General features: G+C 44.0%; 1 protein-coding gene and 1 non-coding gene across 4 annotated transcripts in view; one reads left to right on the top strand and one right to left on the bottom strand.

The window, feature by feature from the left end:
* The window catches only part of HIPK2 (homeodomain interacting protein kinase 2), a 186,022-nt gene that overhangs the window by 129,316 nt on the left and 39,849 nt on the right, over positions 1–16,857 (top strand). For 2 of the 3 annotated variants that reach the window (XR_004819449.1, XM_035723207.1), the window contains exons 7-10: positions 968–1,130; positions 5,254–5,461; positions 6,351–6,472; positions 16,007–16,149. Coding sequence is in view for 2 of the 3 variants with exons in the window: in XM_035723207.1 (XP_035579100.1) it covers positions 968–1,130; positions 5,254–5,461; positions 6,351–6,472; positions 16,007–16,149 (636 nt within the window). In the remaining variant the exon portion in view is untranslated. The remainder of the gene's footprint in view (positions 1–967; positions 1,131–5,253; positions 5,462–6,350; positions 6,473–16,006; positions 16,150–16,857) is intronic. The other variant, XM_035723208.1, reaches the window with a different exon arrangement.
* LOC113912142 lies at positions 11,965–12,071 on the bottom strand. Its single transcript, XR_003516737.1, has one exon. It is a non-coding gene; the product is annotated as a U6 spliceosomal RNA (small nuclear RNA).

The raw sequence follows: 16,857 nt of genomic DNA, 5'->3' as shown, positions 1-16,857 counted from the left end.
AAATTCTAAAGGACACTCTATGGTGGATTTTCATATGGTGGTTGAGGCCACTGAGGCTTTCCTTTTCCTCCATGCTGATGTCAGCAACATTTTTATACTTCCCTTTCCTAACTAGGGTTTTAGTTTGATTCACAGATGCAGTGGAGGAAGAAAAAGAGGGAGGGAATTTTTATTTCATGTAACTTGGCAAGAATGAGGAAAGCAAAAGGGAGGATGAATCGGGAGGTTAAAGAGGAGACACATGCGCACGTGAAGACTGCCAGTAATTAGCTCCTCACCTTGGCAGATGACCTGTGTGTCCTCTCTAAAACTTCATCCTTACTTGTAAAACAGGGGCGACAATCCTCTCTCCCCCTTGTGGCTGTTGTAGGACTGAGTGAAGGAGTGCTTGCAAACACCTTCCACAGTTCTCAGTGTTAACCACGATTATTAATTATTACCAGTAGCATTGTTCCCATTACATGTGCAATCCAGTGGGGACAAAGAGCGGCAACGGGGACAAGGTACTGGGTTGGCTGGTTCCTTGGTCGTCCCGTAGATGGCGCCAGTGCCCCAGAAGTGCAAGGAGTTGTCTTTGGTAAGACAGGCAGGTCGGAAGCTGCTGTTTCTTGTTCCCAGTCAGAGAAACGACCCCGAAAGCCGAGAATGAGCCATGAGGTTGGTTCAGCAGATCAGATATATGAGGAAAATACAGCGAGAGCCGTCACGTCTCTTGTGCTGTGGAGAACCTTTACCCATCCTGGATGGGGGACGGGCGCTAAGGCCGTGGGGGCGGTTCATCTGAATAAAGGTGACTCTTGCAAACGCAGACTCCACCTGAGAAATCCAGGAAAGTAGGCCTAAAGTTAAGTTTCCCCAGTTGTCTTACTTACTGCGTTAACGTTTCTTTCCCACTCTGTCCATTTTCTCCCCTTTATCCCACATTACCTTCCTCTTTCCCTCATGCCTCTGCCTTCTGCATGAACAGCGTCAAATCGTGTTTCCAGAACATGGAGATTTGCAAGCGTCGGGTGAATATGTATGACACGGTGAACCAGAGCAAAACCCCTTTCATCACGCATGTGGCCCCCAGCACGTCCACCAACCTGACCATGACCTTCAACAACCAGCTGAACACTGTCCACAACCAGGTGAATGGGGAGCAAAGGGGAAGGCGGGCAGGGCTGACGGTGAGCATCAAGAATTGTATTTTCCCCCTCAAACCTAGTCAGGAGATCAGATTCTTCCAGTATCATATACAGCAGACAATATCATACACAAAAGTCCTCTACTATGTAAGAAAGTGTTTACTTCCAAACTTACTTCCTTTGAGAGACCTAGGCACTCTGTATGGACTGCTGGTCCCACGGAAAGGTCCCAGAAAGGACTCTTGGGATGCTTTTTCTGAGATGGTACCTCTTAGTGTTTCCTTCTGTCCCGATGTGGGAACAATGTAAAGCCTCCTGCTCTAATGCTTTTATGTCTGACATCTGCCCGGTAAAGAATTCGAGCATGGGAAGGGACGCTGGCGATCACGCAGGGCAGACCCCTTCTCCTTGTCCCTGTACTTACTGCTGGGTCCACATGATCTCCTCTTGGGACAGATAAAACCTGTCCTTTCTCCAAGTCACAGGGAAAATCAGTTCATCAGTCTGTCACCAGAATCCCAGCAGCCGGAACTAGAAGGGACCAGGAAAGTAAGGTTTTCTTCCCACACATTTCCAACTTTTTACAAAAAATTAGTAGAACTCCACACCTTACGTGTTATTTAAAATAGGAATGAGACCCAGGAACTATTTACTGAGTGAATAATCTCCAAATCCTAGTCCAGGCTGCCTCTGGTATCTAAGAAAGAGACTTGTACTTTTATTCCCAAATTCCAGTCTTCCCACTTCCCCCAAAGAACTAACTGTCCCTAGATATTTTTTTCAGCCTTCCTATCAAATCTGCAGTGGTCACAACACTCCTGTGTGTGTCTGCACACACCGCACCAGAGGAAAGGAGTGTCTCTTCTAATCCTGAAACATGGATACCTCCGCCTTGCCCTCCACACTCTTCTGACAGGTCCCTTCCTGGCACTGAAGAGACACTGACCTCAGCTACCAGCCCCCACCCCCACCCCCACCTCCCCTCCCCCACCTCCCTGGTCTCTAGGCCAGGCCTGCAGCACACAGAGTTGCTGATGCTGAGCTTTTCTTCCCTGCCCTCTCTCCCCCTGCCTATATCCAGGAGAGACCACATGGAATCTGCCACCCCTGGGGGCCATTGGTATTCTTAAGACTCTCCTTAGCGGGGGGGCGCCTGGGTGGCTCAGTCGGTTAAGCGACTGCCTTCGGCTCAGGTCATGATCTCAGGGTCCTGGGATCGAGCCCTGCATCAGGCTCTCTGCTTGGCAGGAGGTCTGCTTCTCCCTCTCCCACTCCCCGCTGTCTCTCTCTCTCAAATAAATAAATAAAATCTTAAAAAAAAAAAAAAAAAGACTCTCCTTAGGGGGAAGAGCTAATGCTAAGATTTGGCATCCGAAGAAACAAAGAGTACCTCCCAGGGCCTGGCCCAGTGCTCAGGCTAAGGTGTCCAAGGCAGACAGATGAGCTCCTTGACAAAATACCACCATGGTTTTGTCCTTCATCACCAGAACCCCATCACATTGGCTGGCAGAAGAGGGTTTGTTTTGTTTTAAGATTTTATTTATTTATTTGAGAGAGAAAACGAGTAAGCAGGGGAAGGAGCATAGAGAGAGGGACAAGCAGACTCCATGCTGAGGGTGGAGCCTGACACGGGGCTCTATCTCATAACCCCAAGATCACGACCTGAGCCCAAACCAAGAGTCTGACACTTAACCGCCTGAGCCATGCAGGTGCCTCCAGATGGGTTAATATAACTGAGAAGTTCATTTAAATTGATGGTGTTGGGGGGTTTCAGTGCAGAGCACAGGGGACCCAGGCGAGACCTTGGAGCACAGAGGCTTGGAGGGAATGCTGTGTGTCAAAGATTTGTGTGAGTCAGCAGGGCCTGTACTCACAGCATGCTCGTCAGCAGTGAGTAGACTCTCTGGCTGGTGCCATGAGCACAGAGAGCAGAGGGAGATAAATTTGGAAGGGAAAGTTGGCCAAACCGTGGGAAAGGAGTGCCAGACTGAAGTGCGTATATAGTGTTCATTAGACAGTAATTGGAGATTTTGGGGGCAGAGGTGGTGACAGGCACAAAGTAGTCTTCTGGAAAGAATGTTCTAGCCTCAGCCCCAAGAAGAATTGGAAGGGGGGAGAGTGAAGGCCAGAACTTAACTAAACAGAGCCCAGGCACCAGGGGAGAGACCCTCAGCTAAAGAGGGTCAGGTCCCAGGGATGATTTGAAGGAGGCAGCCGCAGGAGGTGGAGTGGTCGAGTACCCGAGTGGGAATCTGGAGGATATTGGTCCCCAAGGAGGGAAATGTGTATGGGGAGGAGCCTCCAGGACAGGTGGGGCCCCAGAGAGAACAGAGAGGAAACACAACGCATGTCATCAGTAACAAAACACAGATGCTCACACATGCGCATCACCCATGCATTCCCAGTCACACTACCTGGAGGCCCAAAACAGCCACTTATTGTGACAATACGTATCTTAAAATCCAAACATGTATGCTACATAATGTAGTGATTACTTTCAAACAAATTAATTTGCTTTGCACAGAAATTCAACATAGGGGTGCCTGGGTGGCTCAGCTGGTTAAGCGACTGCCTTCGGCTCAGGTCATGATCCTGGAGTCCTGGGATCGAGTCCTGCGTCGGGCTCCCTGCTCGGCAGGGAGTCTGCTTCTCTCTCGGACCCTCCCCCCACTCATGCTCTCTCTCTCTCATTCTCTCTCTCAAATAAAATAAAATAAAATAAAATATTTAAAAAGAAAAGAAACTCAACATAAAGTCTTAAGTATTAAAAAAATGTAAAATGAGATTTTATGCTTTTTATCAAATTTGACATATATTCGTAGCCTTCTTAAAACCCTATTTCCACATGTGTCCAGGATACCCTTATGGCTCTTGCCTCCTTATCCTTCAGTCCATGGAACCTCTAGCAGCAAAACTTGTAAACAGCGTTGAATTCGAAGACACGGCGACCCCCTGCCCCTATCTTGCTCAGGATCGGTGTGAAGAAGGCTAAATGGGGCAAAGCCAGAGGCTTCCCAATTCAGAACTGAGTTTTCTTGCTTCCCAGGGAAGTTCATTCTCAAATGATGTCTCTTTCCGAAAGAGACAGAGAACATAATTTCAGAGTTAGTTAACTCCTCTCAAAATTCTCCTCACCCACCGGCATCTCTCCTCTCTGGCTTCCAGCCTTCAGAGTCGAACGCCAGTGTACGATTGCCCCAGACTCAAACAAGAAAGCCCAGACTGCGTGTCCCTCTCCCTGGCTATCTGTTTCTATGGCATGTTAATTTCTATAGCTCTCTGTTTCTATGGCGTGTTAATTTCTATAGCTGTTTCTATGGCGTGTTAATTTGCAGTAGTGGGCTCTGCAGCCATCTGTAAACAGTACTCCCCTTAGGCCTGAACAGGAGAGCCCCCTTCCAAGGCCTACCTCAGCCTTCCTCCGTGTGTGTGTGCTTCCTTGCCAAACACTGGGTACCTGGGCCCCTGTGCCTGTAGAGGCCTCCTCCTGGCTTCATCCTCCTGAGTATGGACTGTGCTACCAGGCCCAAGGGAAAGGGACTGTGAACAGAGCTTGGACGTGTGGGCTGGCAGGTCCGCATATGTGCACCCAAAGCCCCTGAGTTGTGGGATGGAGCTGGGGCAGGAAGAGAAGGCAGACAGGAGGTCAGCTCTCGCCTCCTCCCCCGCCCTCCCACTCCCCGCCCTGTCACCATGTTCCAGTGCAGAACCCAAGGAATCCAAGAGTCCTAAACTCAAACCTGGCCTTCCAGGTAGTTGTGAAGTATATTTATCAAAGTGGAAGGGTAGAACATAAATAGTTTCTGGCCCAATTTTTAACTTTGCCGTTTTTAGACCTACATTATGCAAGCTTCCGTTTGTCCGCTCATCCAGGCCCCACAAATGCTAGGACTTGGCCTGAGCGTGAGCACCGAAGGCGATTCTATTGTGGCGGCAGGTGCCTGCTTTTCCCTGAGACTCAACTGTGTCTCCACTCCCCTCCGTTTTTGCTTTTTTGCTCTTGGTTTTTATTCGTTTGCTCTTCTTTTGAGTTCATTTATTTGCTTTAGACTCGTGGCTCCCAACATACCACCTCCCTCATTTTTTATGTTTGTTTATTTTTGTTTAATCCCCATCATTCCTTTAGGCTCCCACCTCCACCAGTGCCACTCTTTCCTTAGCCAATCCCGAAGTCTCCATACTAAACTACCAATCTGCACTCTACCAGCCCTCAGCGGCATCCATGGCCGCAGTGGCCCAGCGGAGCATGCCCCTGCAGACGGGAACAGCCCAGATCTGTGCCCGGCCCGACCCCTTCCAGCAAGCTCTCATCGTGTGTCCACCCGGCTTCCAAGGTAAGGATGAGCAGACACAGCCCCTCACCTGCTTACCGGATGACCTCTGGGGCACTGGTACCCGTGGTTTTCCCACATCACTGAACTTGAGGACCCCTCTCCTGCTCTGGCCAGCCTAGGAACAACAGGACTTAAGCCTCAGCACCAAGTTGTTTTTCTCCCCACCTGCTGGTGTTTTTGTCCCCGGCCAGCATGTTGTTTGCGTGCCTATTGTTAGGCTGATGTCAGCTTACATTTCCTCCAATGAAATATCCTCCTGGAGGGTTATCTGTAGAGAGTTGGCGCTCTGCCAGCCAACGCAGCCTCCTGCTCTCATGAAAAATACAAATCTGACTGAAAAGTACCTCCCAGGCCAGTTCCCCAAATGATTCTTTAGCCACGCACCCCAACACTCTTCTCCTGAAAGTTCTAAGAAGCCAGAGTTGACTGTGTACGAGATTACCGTGTATCTGGAAAGCTCAAGTATTTGTTTCCACAAACCTCACAGTGTAAGCCTGTGTGTGGCTGCTCAGGTTCAGAGTCGGTGCAATTCTGGTGGATTCAGATGCTCTTCCCGACACCCCTGACTTTGACATACCACAAGTGTATTTTCATGTTAGAAGCCACTTTTCTGCTGGGATTTGTCGGCATAACTGTTCCACTTTAGGCTTTTACAGACTCCTTAATTTGACCTTCTAGTCTCTGAAAAGGTTCAAAGTTGGTTTTTTGTGCCTTTTAAAATTTTGAGTTAGAAACTAAAGGGGAGACTTGCAAAGGACCAGGTGATAGCCGGCAGGGACTGGAGTGAAGGGGAGATGAGACCTGACCAGCTGGCTAGGAAGGTTCTCCGCATCCAGCAGTTTCTGACCCCCCCAACAACCCCTCTCTCCCTTGCCCGGGTCTGGAATAGGGTTGCAGGCCTCGCCCTCTAAGCACGCTGGCTATTCCGTGCGAATGGAGAATGCTGTGCCTATCGTCACTCAAGCCCCAGGAGCGCAGCCTCTTCAGATCCAACCAGGTCTGCTTGCCCAGGTAATTCTTTCTTTATCCTTACTGGTATTGCCATTATCCGTGTTAATGTCGTTAACAAAAGAGATAGATCTCCGCTAATTCCCTCCTTGGCAATGAGTTAGGTGCTTCGACTCATTAGAATAGATCAGTAATATTCTGAATGATCCCCAGGTGAATCACCTTCCTACGTATCTTGCTTATAATTCCACAAAGAAATTTAGACACAGGAAGAGTCTGGGGAAATTATTATTACTATTGTAGCTTTATAATGCAAATTAATATGGGAGACATAGGTTTTAATCCTAACTCTGCTGATAACTTTGTGACCTAAGGCAAGTCAGTTAACATTTCTTTGCCTTGAATTTCTTTCTTATAAAATAGAAATGACTTTTTAGAGCCAAAAGGAGCCTTGGAGATTATCTCCTTATTTCATAAGGGGTTGAAAAACCAGATCACCAAAGCTGTGATCTGGAACCTTCCTTATCTGTTCACATAGGTTACTCCGAAGGCAGAATGAGAACACAGAGGTGAAAGTGGTTGAAAATGTGTAAAATGTTGTGGAAATTTAAGGTAACAGAGTGAGGCAATGATAACGGTAATCAGTCTTTAATGGCACTCGAACAAATATATCATCATTATGCCCGACACTTTATAGTTGTTAATTGATTTAATCCCTACAACAGCACCATAAGTAAGGTATCTGTCTCCAGGTGACAAATAGGGAAAACAGGCACAATCCCTGGCTCAGAGTCCCATGGCAATCAGGTGACAGAACCAGGATGCAAACCCTTCTACAGAATCGTTTCCATTGCTGGGCGGCAAGGACAGCTTAACCTAACTGTTAATTTAGAAGCACATTAATTTGTAAACAAGGTAGGTTCCCAAAGCCTTTTTTCAAAGTGTTCCTACAGACACTTCATTTATGGTATCTTCCCTTGAACAGAAGTGTTTGGTTTTATTTTTACTGTACTGAAATTGCATAGGTTTGGGCTCTCTAGCCCATTGGCCTTTCTAATGTTCTGCTGTCTTCACTGTTAAAACTAACACGTCTTGCTGTCTGGTAGGGAAAGCCCTGTTCCCATTTCGTCCTTCCAGTTCTTCAAAATTTCCTTGTCTAGCCTCGTCCCTTCACTTTCCATATGAATTTAACCATGACTCTTACAAACAAAACAATCACTGACTCCGAGTCACACAGCAATTAGCAATTACCGCTTCAAAACGAAAGGCCCTGGAGTGTACTTACTGGACTTGGGTTAAATTTTATATTTACCTGAGGAAAAGCTGACATCCTTATGGTATTCAGTCATTTCATGCACGAACACAGCAAAACTGTATATTTATCTTTTACTCTTTTCATTAAAGGTTTCCTTTGTTGGAATAATTCCTAAATATTTTGCAGGTTTTGTTGCTATTAATAATTTTATTAATTTTCTTTTCCAATTACTTGTTTTTGGTTTCTAGGACTAAACCTGTTTGGTCTACTGAGTTTGTTATCTAGCAGTCCTTTTTTTTTTTAAGATTTCATTTTTTTTTTATTAGAGAGAGAGTGCGTGTGCGCACCTGTGCACATGTGTGCATACGAGCAGGGAGAAGGGCAGAGGGACAGGGAGAAGCAAACTCCCTGCTGACCAGGGAGCCCAACACGGGGCTCGATCCCAGGACCCTGAGATCATGACTGGAGTTACCCAGGTGCCCCTATCTAGCAGTCCTTCTAAACTCTGAGTAGTTCTGGTTGTTTCTATGAATTCCTGTGGATTTCTTATGGGGACTACCTTTTTTTTTTTCATTTTTTTATTATTATGTTAATCACCATACATGACATCATTAGTTTTTGATGTAGTGTTCCATGATTCATTGTTTGTGCATAACACCCAGTGCTCCACGCAGAATGTGCCCTCTTTAATACCCATCACGAGGCTAACCCATCCCCCCACCCCCTTCCCCTCTAGAACCCTCAGTTTGTTTTTCAGAGGAGGACTACGTTCTTACTAGCTTTGTTTCTTCCTTTACAATCCTTACGCTACTATGCTGCCAGCACCTCAAAAAAATGTTCACAACAACAGTGTGGATGCTGGACATCCTTAAGTGGTACCTAACTTTACAGGAAATTCTTCTGTTTGCCATATTTTGTTTGCTATCAATATTTGATAGAAACTTCATCAAGCTTGCTAATTTTTTAATGGAGTTATATCACATGTTCTTTCTGCATCTAGTAAAATACTCATGTGCTTTTTGTTCATTCATCTGCTAACGTGACAAGTTACATTAACAGGTTTTTAATGTTAAACTATCCTTGTATTTCTGAGATGAGCTTTATTTGATCACGTGTGTTTGATACGCATTTATTCTTTTCAATATTGGAGTGGTTGTAAATATTGTGGTTAGTGTTTTTGCATCTATGTTCGGAAGTGAGAAATGGCCTATAATTTGTCTCACTTAGAGAATCCCTGTCTAATTTGAGCATCGAGGTCATCCCAGTCTCATACAATATGTTGGATGTTATTACCCTCTTCTTCTGTGTTCTGGAACAACTTATTTAAGGTGGATATTTATCATTCTTCGTCTCTGTTCTGAAGTCCAAAATGATATTGCAGTGACCACTGACACCAGCTTCTGATGGCACACAAAGTTGTGTTGCTGAAAGTTTATAAACAGAGAACCTTCCATATTTAAAGTAGGCCTTCCACTTCTACTTCTCCCACTGGCCCTCAGAGCTTCCTTTTGCTCACACAGTTTGGTAGGCGGGAGTTTGGAAAAGGCCAAGAAAGATCAGGCACACTCCAGGGGCCAACTATCTTGTTCATACTTTCTCTGATTGGCAGAAATCCAGACCAGCCTCCCAGGGCTCCTCCTCTGTGAGCCAAAACCTATAGAACTCACACATACTTAAAGATTTTTTGTTTGTTTGCCCACTTAACCCTGGCAAGCCAGAAATCATTTCTGAAAGAAACAATAATTAGCATTCTTATTAGCTAACCTAGACATTCTTCATTATTCACTTTGGGGAAAACCGGTAGGCTCAGCATTTCTGAATTTGTTTGTCCTTTCATCGTAGCAGGGAAGAGCTTTACCTTTGCCTACCTGAAAGAGTCCCTAGAGTGCTGTAAATCTCCAAGTGGATTTAACCTAAAGCTGTAATTGGAAGAGGGAACAAAAAATACGTGCGCAGAGTTTAGTCACTACAGTGTTTATGACAGGAAACTACTAGAAGCAATTTGAATGTTCATCAGTAGGAGATTTGTTAATAAATTGATGTGTGTGCATAAAATGGAGCACCATGTAGCCATTAAAAAGGACATGGTAGGGGTAGGGGTGCCTGGGTGGCTCAGTTGGTTAAGCATCTGCCTTCGGCTCAGGTCATGATCCCGGAATTCTGGGATCGAGCCCCATGTTGGGCTCCCCACTCAGCGGGGAGTCTGCTTCTCCCTCTGCCCTTCAGCCTCCTCGTGCTTGCTCTCTTGCTCGCGCTCTCTCTCTCAAATAAGATCTTAAAAAAAAAAAAAGAAAGAAAGGACACGGTAGACTAATAATGTGTCTTGACATGCAAAGATTTCTTATGTTAGGTTAAAAAAAACTCCTGCACTATCCAGTGTCACTGTGTGTCTTTCTGTCCATTGGTTGTTTTCTTTCTCTGTTTGTCACTTAATCCATGCCAGTATGTTAGCCTATAAAGGTGGAGCTCTCTCCTAGATATTTTTAACTGGTGCCTTCAAAGGATGAAAGTAAGCTAACTTATAAAACTAGTTTGGTGGCTATAAAAAAGCAATAACTAAACATTTAAACTAGTGCCTTCATTTTTCTCTGGGTAAATTTCTAGGTATCAGGGAGAGGCATTCCAAATATTATTCTTTAAGTATATCCAAAGAGTGGGTATCACTCTTTTTACAAATATTGAAACCTTTCCAAGGATTGTATTTGTGGAAGTTTAGAGACGGAGTCTTTTGAGTCCATTCCTCCTGTTTGTTTTGTTTGCTTTGCCTTTTCCTCCCCACCTTCCAGCAGCATCTCACATCCTTCAAAGGGAAACCGTCTCTCTGGGGTGCCCCAAGGGTGTGTGCACAGAAGGCCGGAGTGAAATCACACCCTCTTGTGTCAGTGGTCTGGGAGTGGTCTTCACAGACCAACAAGAAGACAGTCTTGTTGGTACTGCCCAGAGGGGATTGGCACCTCTGTCCTCCCAAGCCTCAAGCCAGAGCACCTTGACCACCATCAGAAATTGTGAATGAGTGGGTAAAGGTAGAGAGGTGGGAAATACAGTGCTCAAATGAGACAGTATTGAATTTATCTCACTTTTCAAATGCCAGGGCCCAAAACCCCCTTTGACTAGGAAGGCTGGAATAGAAATTCAGAGCTCCCTCCCACCCACCCCGCCAAGATATGGAGATTCGTGAAAGACTGTGGCCTTTCACAAAGAAGGTGCCTTTTTCTAGCCAGTCAAGTCATATCACCTGAATCCCTTTAAATGCTTCCCTAAGGACAAACAGTTGGCTGGAACTTCTTAAACTGTCTAAAATACAAAACTTCAGTGCTTCTCACTTAAAACCTCCTCTGGTGACATTTTCAGCAACCAGTCTGTCCAACCTTTCTGTCTTGCTCTCTGCTTCTGTCTTGCTTGGTGCCTGAATTGTTAATGAATAAGGAAAACTTTTCCATGCTACTTCTATGCATTTACCTTGAGTCCCTGATCCTCAATAGAGCCATCATTTCTGTGTATCCTCTCCATAAAGAGAGGCAGTGTGCTGGCTAAGAGCATGGGCTCTGGGATTTGATTGCCTACAGGTCAGAGGCCAATCCCACCGCTTACCAGCCATATGACTTTAGGGAAGTTATTTTTGAATTTAATTTTTCTTTCAAAATAACGCATGTACCTAATTTTTAAAGTTAAATGAGTCCACGAACTTACAAGAAAATAGTAGTCTCCCGCTCTCTCCCATCCCCAATTTCCAATCCCCCAAAATAACTTTTAACTGTTTCGTTTTGTTCTTTAACTTCAAGTTTCTAAATAACATATTTAAACTACTTTTTACTGATATTTCCATTTTGGAATTTCCATTTTACTGTGGAAGATGAAGACCTAGCCCCCAAATCCACCCCGCCCCCACGGCACCTGCCCAATCATGTGCTCTCCCTCTCTCTCTCACTCACTCTCTTCCTTTCTCCCATTCTTCCCATGGAAGTTTCTTATCCAACCACTTTGCATTATTTACATAATTATTTTCTTCGGTATTGTATACTTTTCTCAACTGAGCCTCATAATATATTATGATTCTATTCCTTACCTATGCAACTTGTATTTCCTGGAGTTAATGGTGGTTTCATTTTTTCATTGGGTGAGTTTCCTCTCTTAAGACTCTCCTCGTCCACGGTGATCTGAAATTTCATGACTATATGCTTCCTCATGGGTCTTTTTTCATACAGTGTCTCGGACACTGCCCTTGTAGTCTAAAAGTTTGTCTTTTATTTTTCCTTTAAGTTTTCCCCCTCCATTTTCTCTTTTTCTTCTTCTTCTTCCTTTCAGTATGGAACTCTTCGTGAATGTGCATGTCATCCTTGTGCAGGGGCCACGCTAGTCTTCTCTGTATTGTTCCAATTTTAGTATATGTGCTGCCAAAGCCAGCACTTGTGTTTCCTCTTTGTGAAATTCTTATTAATTGGGTGTTAGTGCTTCTGAATTAATCTGATTTTCATCTTTTTTCCCATTTTCTCTTATATTCTATCTGCACTTCTTTCCAAGAGATTTTCTCAACTTTTATAAAAAAAAAAAATCTTCTATGGGGGTGCCTGGGTGGCTCAGATGGCTGGGCATCTGCCTTCGGCTCAGGTCATGATCCCGGGGTCCTGGGATTGAGTCCCGCATCGGGCTCCCTGCTCAGCGGAGAGCCTGCCTCTCCCTCTCCCTCTGCCTTTCCTCCTGCTCATGCTCTCTCTCTCTCTCTCTCTCTATCTCTGTGTCTCAAATGAATAAATAAAATCTTTAAAAAAAAAATCTTCTATGGAATTAACTTCTGTTAAAGTTCTCATTTCTAAGGATTCTTTCTTATTTCTCTATGTAGATATGGACATGTAGATATATATTCCTGTATATGATCTTGTTTCATATATATGTATACGTGTGTGTGTATGTGTATGTGTGTGTGTGTGTATAATTCTTTTTAACTCTGTGAAGACAGTTTAAGTTTTTGGAAATTTTCTTCTGATTTCTACACTGTTTTTGTTTCCTCTGAGTTTCTTTTTTTGTTTTAGACTCATGTTAGAAGCTTCCTTCTGGTTATCCTTGGCTGTTCATTCATATCTAAGACTGAAGGACTAAAAGACTAATTTGAAAGCTACAGGAGGGAAAGGACTATTGAATGCAGGCTTCTCTCTGGTCCTATAAGGAGTGAGCCCAACATTTTCATTGGCAGATTCCCTGATCCTCAAAGGGATCTGTAGTTTTTTCTCTTGGACTAACCAGCTTTCCTAGAGAGAATCCTCCAACCTCCTACTTTGGTGGGGCATGGGGAGGAAGGGTATAAGCCTACATACCAGGGTCTGCAAACTGAAAGGTAAAAGAATCTCACAGACTTGACCTTAGATTCCCCAGTCTTCTAACTCAGTAATTACCCTTCCACTTTCCAGTTTCTAAGATTTTTGTCAACTGTTGTTATCTTTGTCCTTGTGGATCTCTATGTTTTTTTATTCCTTCGCAATCATTTCAGTTGGGTTTAGAGAAAGAGAGCAATAAATGTTTAATTTACTACATTTTGGGGCAGGTTATTTAGCCTCTCTGTAGTTCAGTTTATCCATCTGAGAAATGTGGAGAAATAACAGTCCTTACCTCACAGAACTGGTGTTAAGATGAAGTCAGAAACTTGAGGTGCCTGGGTGGTTTCCATTGGTTGAATGTCCAACTCTTGATTTCGGCTCAGGTCATGAGCTCATGGTCATGGGATCGAGCCCCACATTTGGCTCCGCGCTCAGCACAGAGTCTGCTTCCCTCTCCTCTGTTCCTGTCCTCTCTCTTAAATAAATACATAAATACATAAATACAAAAAAAAAAAGATGAAGTCAGAAACCTATCTGTGGTCTTAGCTCTGTGCTTGGCACACAGTATGCATCAAGAAGTATTAGCTCTAGGGGCACCTGGGTGGCTCAGTCGTTAAGCGTCTGCCTTCGGCTCAGGTCATGATCCCAGGGTCCTGGGATAGAGCCCCGCATCGAGCTCCTGCTCAGTGGGAAGCCTGCTTCTCCCTCTCCCACTCCTCCTGCTTGTGTTCCCTCTCTCGCTGTGTGTCTCTCTGTCAAAATAAATAAATAAAATCTTAAAAAAAAAAAAAAAGAAAGAAACTATTAGCTCTAGGGGCGCCTGGGTGGCCAGTCAGTTAAGCGTCTGCCTTCGGCTCAGGTCATGATCCCAGGGTCCTGGGATCAAGCCCCACATCGGGCTCCCTGCTCAGCCAGGAGCCTGCTTCTCCCTCTCCCTCTTCCCCTCCCACTTGTGCGTGCTCTCTCTCACTCTCTCTCTCAAATGAATAGAATCTTTAAAAAAAAAAAAAGTATTGGGCGCCTGGGTGGCTCAGTTGGCGAAGCGACTGCCTTCGGCTCAGGTCATGACCCTGGAGTCCTGGGATCGAGTCCCACATCGGGCTTCCTGCTCAGCATGGAGTCTGCTTCTCCTTCTGACCCTACCCCCTCTCATGCTCTCTCTATCTCATTCTCTTTCTCAAATAAATAAATAAAATCTTTTAAAAAAATAAAAAGTATTAGCTCTAATCTTATAAATTATAAAGCAGTAATAAAGTATAAGTTACAGAAGTGTATACAAGTAATTATACAAGGGTGAAGTGTCATCTTACATGAGCTGAACATGTCATTCAGTGAGAGGGGTCAAAAATAGCCTTTACCGTATCTCTAAGTCAGTATAAATCTTACTGCCAACAAAACTATTACTCATTTAACTTTCTGAGTTTGTAATTGTTTTAATTGACTAAATTATTTTTCTGCTGGGTCTGAATTCAGTAAACTTGAAATATAGTTAACTATAATGAACTGCCTTGGTAGAATTGCTTCTTTCATTTTATCAACAACCATTAATTAAGCACTTACCGTATAAACTGTGGTCCCTACGCTGTTTGCCTTTATCAAAACAGATCAATAAGCAAACAGGCAATGTAAAAAAGGTATGAGAGATCTCAATGGCCTTATCTGCACCATGAAAAGGATGTACCAGGTGAACCATCCACTCAGATCTAAAATGTGGCTGTATCATTCTGTATACATCACTGTTTGTTAAGCTTTGACTCAAGTTTGTGATTCATTTCCAAAAGTGCTTGTTTGTACATATGAGCCAAAACACACATATTAAAGATGCAGTTTGTGGAGCACTATATTAAAGAAATTACCAATGTTAGTGATATCCAGCCCAATGGAAAGAACAACATGTAACTGAATCTTTAAATTCTTGACCTGCGGGCGCCTGGGTGGCTCAGTTAGGTTAAGCAACTGCCTTCGGCTCAGGTCATGATCCTGGAGTCCCGGGATCGAGTCCCACATTGGGCTCCCTGCTCAGCAGGGAGTCTGCTTCTCCTTCTGACCCTCTTCCCTCTTGTGCGCTCCATCTCTCATTCTCTCTCTCTCAAATAAATAAATAAAATCTTTAAAAAAAAAAAATCTTAAAAAAATAAATAAATAAATAAATAAATTCATTCTTGACCCGCCCAAGAAGTATTTTATCTTACCAGTGTTCCTTTAGGTTTCCAACTTTGGACAACTGTGTTCAGTCTGAATCATTTAATAACCAAAGCAAGCAGAATAGTGACTGAAGATATAGAAACTCAGAACGCCATGCAAACACCTCCCCCCTCCAGTGACTATTTAAGGAAGAATCAGGAAAGTAAGTTCATTTTAGAGTTCTTAGAGAAAGCTTAATATTTATAAAGAATCAAGTGTGGCTTTCTAACTACATCTCATTTTGGCTTTGATGAATCAGGGAATTCTCAATGAAGCTTAAGGCCCCAGGTAGGAATTTTACTTCATGCTTGCTTGCTCTCAGATATGGGCAAGTATCTGGTGATCTCAGAATTATGTTACTTTAGATTCAGAAGATAACACAAGTTGGAGGTCTATATTCTAATTCATAAACAAAAGGCAAAATAAAGGATATTAGATGGAAAACTTCCGGCAGGCAGAGAGTTACTTTTGTGTGGCCCAATGCCTCTCTCTCGGGTCTCTTGCACACAGTTGTGTACCAGAACAAATCAGTAAGTGAACTTTGGGAAACCTTGAGTATTGTTCTTAGAGCAGATTTATAAACAAATCATTTCTTCAACACAAATAAATCCCTTCCATATGACTCTGTGCCCATGTACTTACTATCATCTGTGTAGGTCACCGATGTTCATTTATCTCCCCTTAATTTAGTTTTAGAGGCCAAAGACCAGGTCTCCACTTGCAGACCCATCACAGGGTCCAGCAGAGCCCTGGGCCCAGAATCAGGGCTTGACTCATGCAGACAGACTATGTTAATCACTCTGTGATTAACAAGCATGTTGATGGCACGCGTCCTCTGTTCTACAGCAGGCCTGGCCTAGTGGGACCCAGCAAATCCTGCTTCCCCCGGCATGGCAGCAACTGACCGGAGTGGCCACCCACACGTCCGTGCAGCACGCGACTGTCATTCCCGAGACCATGGCAGGCACCCAGCAGTTGGCTGACTGGAGGTAAGCAGGAAAGGAGGTGTGTCTGGACGGGAGGCGTGTCCCCTACTCACCCAGAGAGCTGCTGGGTGGGCCTATGCTGTCAATTCCGTGGTTTAGAAAGAACTTTTTAAATTAAAAGGAAGATTATGTGGAATATGACTGCGGTGTAATGAGAATTCATTTTTAAATAAATGTACCAGGACATAAGAAAATCAGCTTTCCTGGGTGATGGACACTGGGGAGGGTATGTGCTATGGTGAGCGCTGTGAATTGTGTAAGACTGATGAATCACAGACCTGTACCCCTGAAACAAATAATGCATTATATGTTAGTAAAAAATTTTTTAAAAAATAATAATATCTAATTTGTAATAGGAAAATTTAGGGGTTATTAACATGCATTGACATTAGAATTTTTATTGATAATTATAATACCCAAGAATATATTTATAAGCATATACTAAAATAAATTCTAAATTGATAACGTTAAAAAAAAAAAGAAAATCAGCTTTCATTACCTTATGGTCAGTTGCCATTGTCGACCCCAAATTCAGTTACAGCATTTTTTTAAGATTTTATTCATTTATTTATTTATTTATTTGAGAGAGAGAGAAACAGCATGAGAGGGGAGAGGGTCAGAGGGAGAAGCAGACTTCCCGCTGAGCCGGAAGCCCGATGTGGGACTCGATCCCAGGACTCCGGGATCATGACCTGAGCCGAAGGCAGTCAC

This window comes from Zalophus californianus, chromosome 12 (genome assembly GCF_009762305.2).
Source record: "Zalophus californianus isolate mZalCal1 chromosome 12, mZalCal1.pri.v2, whole genome shotgun sequence".
Classification (NCBI taxonomy): domain Eukaryota; kingdom Metazoa; phylum Chordata; class Mammalia; order Carnivora; family Otariidae; genus Zalophus; species Zalophus californianus.
The sequence above is the reverse complement of the archived record's forward strand: the minus strand, read 5'-3'. Positions and strand labels throughout refer to the sequence as shown.